Source organism: Gekko japonicus, unplaced genomic scaffold (genome assembly GCF_001447785.1).
Source record: "Gekko japonicus isolate JY-2015 unplaced genomic scaffold, Gekko_japonicus_V1.1 scaffold1667, whole genome shotgun sequence".
Lineage (NCBI taxonomy): Eukaryota > Metazoa > Chordata > Lepidosauria > Squamata > Gekkonidae > Gekko > Gekko japonicus.
The window spans coordinates 203,288-208,521 of record NW_015168702.1 but is presented as its reverse complement, the minus strand read 5'-3'; the positions used below and the strand labels follow the sequence as shown (position 1 = coordinate 208,521).

The following is a 5,234-nucleotide window of genomic DNA, read 5'->3' as shown; positions in this document are numbered from 1 at the left end:
CCCTTTGGGGGCCCCCCCCCCCCCCCGTGCAGGGAGTGAAGCCGGACCCGTTGCAGCACTGGGAGGTGGTGCCCATCGAGGTTTTTGAGGCGCGGCAGGTCAAGACCAGCTTCAAGAAGCTCATGAAGGCCTGCGTGCCCGGCAGCCCGGCGGCAGAGCCCGGCGTGACCTACCTGCGCTCCCTGGAGGAGTCGGAGTGGCTGGTGCAGGTCAGTGGCTCTCGGGGGGGCGGGGGGCGGCTCACGGTGCCGGCCGAAGCGCCCGCAGGCCCCCCTCCGCCCTCCTGCTTGATCTCCCGCGCCACTGGGGTGCTGGGGGTGGGGTGGGGGTGTTCCTGCACCCTGAGCTGGTGCCCCCGGGGGGACCTTCGTGCGTGCAGAGCCCTGTGGGCGTGATGCTCCTGGTGTTTGCACAGGCGGAGGGAGGGGGAGTGAGCTCGCCTGCCTGCTCGCCCGCCTGCCCGCCCCACACTCTCGGCTGAATCCCAGCCCGTCTTCCTTGGCAGATCCACAAGATCCTGCAGATCTCCGTGCTTGTGGTGGAGCTGCTGCAGACGGGCTCCTCGGTGCTGGTCAGCCTGGAGGACGGCTGGGACATCACAACCCAGGTGGGTCTCTTGGCTCCCCGCTCCCCGCAGACCTCCCCCCTCCCCCCCGGAAGGCGCGGACGCTGACGGCCCTCTCCCCTCTTCCCCTTCCCTCCCGCCCAGGTGGTGTCTCTCGTGCAGCTGCTGTCGGACCCGTACTACCGCACCATGGAGGGGTTCCGGCTTCTGACTGAGAAGGAGTGGCTGTCCTTTGGGCACCGGTTCAGCCATCGAGGGGCGCAGACCTTGGCTAGCCAGAGCAGCGGCTTCACGCCCATCTTCCTCCAGTTCCTGGACTGTGTCCACCAGGTGAGAGCCAGTCAGGGTCCCCCCTGCGATGCCGCCCGGGATCCCGGCCTCACCCTCGGGGGCCGCTCTCAGCCCCTCGTGTGTGTCTCTCTCTCGCCCTCTCCCTCTCTCGCCCTGCTCCGCAGATCCACCTGCAGTTCCCCCTGGAGTTTGAGTTCAGCCAGTACTACCTGAAGTTTCTCGGCTACCACGCCGCGTCCGCTCGTTTCCGCACTTTCCTGCTGGACTCTGACTACGAGCGACTAGAGCTGGGTAAAGGCCCGGGGGGCGGGGGGGCGGGGCAGCTCAGGAGGCAGCAGCAGCAGCGTGACACCCCCCCCCCGACTGTGTTCTGTTCCCGGCAGGCCTCCTGTATGAAGAGAAGGGGGAGCGGAAAGGGTCCCCCCAGCTCTTCAGGTCCGTCTGGGACTACATCGACCGCCTGAACAAGAAGACTCCGGTCTTCTTCAACTACATGTATGCCCCCGAGGACGGGGAGGTAAGCTCCAGGCACAGCGGCCGGAGGGTAGGCGGGACGCTGCCGGCCTCTCCTGGGTCGGTTTCTTCCCTGTGTCCTCAGGTGCTCCGTCCGTACAGCAACATCTCCAACCTCAAGGTGTGGGACTACTACACACGGGAGACCCTGTCCGAGGGCCCCTCGTACGACTGGGAGCTGGTGCAGGGCCTGGCGGAGCCCAGCGAGGAGGCCGGGCAGCAGGACACCAGCGCCCCGCAGAGCAGGCGCAAGATTGTCTGGCCCTGCTACGACAACTGCAGCCGCCTGGAGCCCGACGCCATCTCTCAGCTGCTGGAGGTGGGTAGTCCGAGCAGGGCCACGCTGCAGGGGGTGAGGCCGGTGGGGGGCTCTTCCACTGACCCCCGCAGGAGGAGGAGGAGGGGGCTCGGAGCTTGGCTCTGCAGGCCAGTCCCCTCCCCTCTGGCAAGGGTGGGCGTGCCCAGCAGTTCCGCTCTTCTGGTCTCCTGAACAGCCTCTCTTGGTCCCATGGGGGTCTGGGGTGGGGTGGGGGGTCTGGGGCCTGCTTTCAGGGGTGTGCCCTCTGGCGCCCTCTCTCCTTTGCCACCGGCTTCCCACTCCTGGCCTTTACTTTGGACACTCCCCCAGGACACAGCGACAGTGGTAGGAGGCCCTTCCGCTCGGCCACTGCTCTCCTGGGCCTCTTGGGGGCTTCCAGGGCGTCTGGCCAAAGGGTGGGCCAGCCCCCTCCCCAGGAAAAAAACAAAAATGTCGTGGGGAAAAACTGACACATACATACTTACTTTCTTCTCATTTTTGCTTTAACGACATAAAGTGTATCATTTATAACCTAGTGTGTAACATTGTATTAATGGGCCTATTTGTGGAGTTTAGAAGTGTAAATGCCTTCGTTTCCTAGAAGCAAAATGGCAAGTGCACCCAGCCCTGTACGGAGGGGTTTTCTGTTGGGGAGGGGGGGCAAGACTGAGAGCGGCACACTTAATTGGATTACCACTAATTAGATTAGTGGCTGCCTGTCAGGGCAGTGGGGTGCACAAGCAACCAAGCCAGACAGTGGTGCACAAGTAACCTCACCCCTTCCGTTCCTGGGTGCCTGTGAGGAGGAGGAGGAGAGCTCTTAGTAATTTTATTCTCTCTCTTTCTCTCCCCTCCCCCCCCCCCCATTTTTCTAACATGGGGCTGAGCAGCTGCTGGGCAGGGCGGGGTCCAAATCCAGCCTCCGTTCCCAGAATCCGGGCTCTCTATCCCTTTCGCTCCCATAAATATGGTTCAAAAAAACCCCAGTCTCCCTGGGTGGTGGCGGGGGAAGGCTCAGCCGGGGCCTGCAGCGCCCCCCCCCCCGGGGCCACACACGTGGGCAAGGACTCTTCCTCGCCTGCTCATCGCGCTCCGGCCTTTTCCCACCCCGCTGGAGCTGCTGTTGCTGCCACCGCCTGGCAAGGGCTGGCTGCTGTGGCTCTGCTGCCGCTTAAGGCTGCTGCTGCCGCCGCCCCTCCTCTCCTCCTCCTCCTCCTCCTCCTCCTCGCGTCCACTTGACTAGGATGTGGTGGTTGGGAGCACACGGGTGCCAGAGCAGAGACCAGAAAACCAGGAGGGGGGGGAGGGGCCGAGGCTCCGGCCAACCGAGCTCCCTCCTTTGACTTCCAGGCAAAACCAAGGTGGGAACTTTCTCTGATGACCCTAGGCAGCGCCGCCTCCTCCTCCTCCTCCTCCTCCTCCTCCAGCACAGGTGGGAAGGAAAGAGAGGAGGCGCCTGCCCCCCACCCTTCTTGCAAGGAGCTTGGGGCGGGGCCTCTCCCCAGCATGAGGGCAGCCTGACCGCTCCACGAGGGCGATTATTTCCCAGAATGCCTTCCAGGAGGGCTCCCAGGAGACACCTGGGTGTCCCAGGGCCCACCTGTGTGGCCTGGCCGGGCCAGGTCAAAAGGGGCGGGGAGGGTGATGTAAAATGGGTGGAGCCAGAGTTCTCATAAAAGTGCTTGCTGGGGTGGGGGTGTCTCTTGGTGCTGGGCTGAGCTCTGGCCTGCAGGCCGGCAGCCATCTGTTGGCCATGCGGTCTGGGGAAGGCCTGCAGGGAGCCAGAAGGTAATGAAAGAGCTTTAGAGAATTTGTAACTTTCTAAAACTTGGTGCCTAAGCTGAAGGTGACATCTGGTTAGGGAACGTTTTAGAACCAGGGAAAGAAGGGAGCATTTAGAAGCAAGTTTGTTCTTCTGGTGGCTGATTTGTGGGGTGCAAAACGTGTGCTTGAATTTACTTTCTTTTTAATGAATTCTTTTTAATATTGGATGTGGCCCTAGGTCTCTGTACCACGTGGGTCCTCCAGTCCTTCCTGACTACGCTGTTTTAAGTGGGGGGAGGAGCCCTGGGAGGGGGAAAGGCCAGCAGCTGGCCGGGCCCCCCCCCCCCCCCCCCCCCAGGGGCACCCAAAGCAGCCTTTGGTCCCCGTGGTAGCCAGGCGCTGGGTAGCAGGAAGACCTCGAGGCCTGGCCTCAGAACAGAGGAGGGGGCTCGGGAGTCCTGGCAGGAAGACCCCAAAACAACAGTGGTGGCAGCGGTACCCTAGTGGGAGGAAGTGGAATAGCTCCCTCCAGGAGCTGGCAACCCAGCGGAGGGAGTGGGCCAAACAGGGCCTGTAGGAGAAGCTGGCCTGTTCTGTCACAAAGATAATGAGAAACAGAAATTAGAACAAGTTGACCCTAAAATCAGCGAAAGACCGCTCTCCTAAGATTTCTGAAGCTTGGCTGAATAAAGGAGCTTTAAAGCTAATCCGGTTTCAGATAACTACTTTAGGATGCTTTTAAAAGCGGAGGAAACCCAACAAATGCGCGCACGCACACACGGAAATCGCACCTACCTCGTTGGACACCCCCCTGTTCCCAGAAACCAGGGCAGCTCTTCTGTGTGATGCTTCCTATAGCTGAAGGAACAGACAGCCACGGCCTTAGGACAGCCATGATTCTAGTGTGGGATGGTTCTGCGGAGAAGCGGTTGGTGCTCAGTCTGGTGCTGCGAAAGCATATTGGCCGGTGTGCTGCTGAGATGATATCTGATGGTGCTCATTAACGGCTCAAGCACGGTTTAAAAGGCTGCATGACGCACTTCAACGGTCGTTAGGAGACAGTAGATTTTGGTTTCTTTCTTCAGCTTCCTTAATTGGTAGTCAAAGATAAGCGGTCCTGTACTTTGGTGACCCTGTCCCGTGTGGCCTGCAGAGACGGGGCTTTGTCAGGGGCAGCACTGTGCCCTTGGAAGGCTTGCAGCTTGTCAGGCGCCCACCTTACTCCTTTTTAGGCATCCTTTGTCTAGTTGCCTTGGGCTTTTCACTTCGGGGTCGTCACTGGTGTTCTGGTCGGTCCGGCCTTCCCTGAGGACTGCTCTGTGGGTCACCTGACTTTTGCTTAATGGCGGGTTTTATGGCTGCTCGTGAGTGGTATCATTTATGAGGAGGAGACCCAGCTGAGCTCTGAGCAGGAGCAGGAGACAGAGGGGTGAGTGGTTTTTTACTTACTTTCAGCTGAGAGGATTCAACTGAGGATTTTGGTGGAAGAACTGGTCTGGGACTGTGGGGAAGTGCTTGGAGTTTTTGCAGATTCCTGGCTGCTTGAGAGAGGGAGAGGAAAGGGCATTGTTTGACTGTGATTGACTGCAATTGAGAGGAACAGGAAGGGGCATTGTTTTGCATGTGATTGAGTGCCTGGGTGCATTTGAATAGCTGCTGCCAGTCCTCTGCTGGGGGAGGCCTCTATTTAAGGAAACACCTGGCCAGAGGCAGAGGAGACCCAGCTGAGCTCTGAGCAGGAGCAGGAGACAGAGGGGTGAGTGGTTTTTTACTTACTTTCAGCTGAGAGGATTCAACTGAGGA

General features: G+C 60.1%; 1 protein-coding gene across 1 annotated transcript in view; it reads left to right on the top strand.

Annotated features, from left to right (window-relative positions):
- SBF1 (SET binding factor 1) overlaps positions 1-5,234 on the top strand; it is a 105,243-nt gene that overhangs the window by 90,435 nt on the left and 9,574 nt on the right. The window contains exons 29-34 of the mRNA XM_015415507.1: positions 33-209; positions 506-607; positions 710-895; positions 1,021-1,147; positions 1,240-1,373; positions 1,455-1,688. Coding sequence (XP_015270993.1) covers positions 33-209; positions 506-607; positions 710-895; positions 1,021-1,147; positions 1,240-1,373; positions 1,455-1,688 — 960 coding nt within the window. The remainder of the gene's footprint in view (positions 1-32; positions 210-505; positions 608-709; positions 896-1,020; positions 1,148-1,239; positions 1,374-1,454; positions 1,689-5,234) is intronic.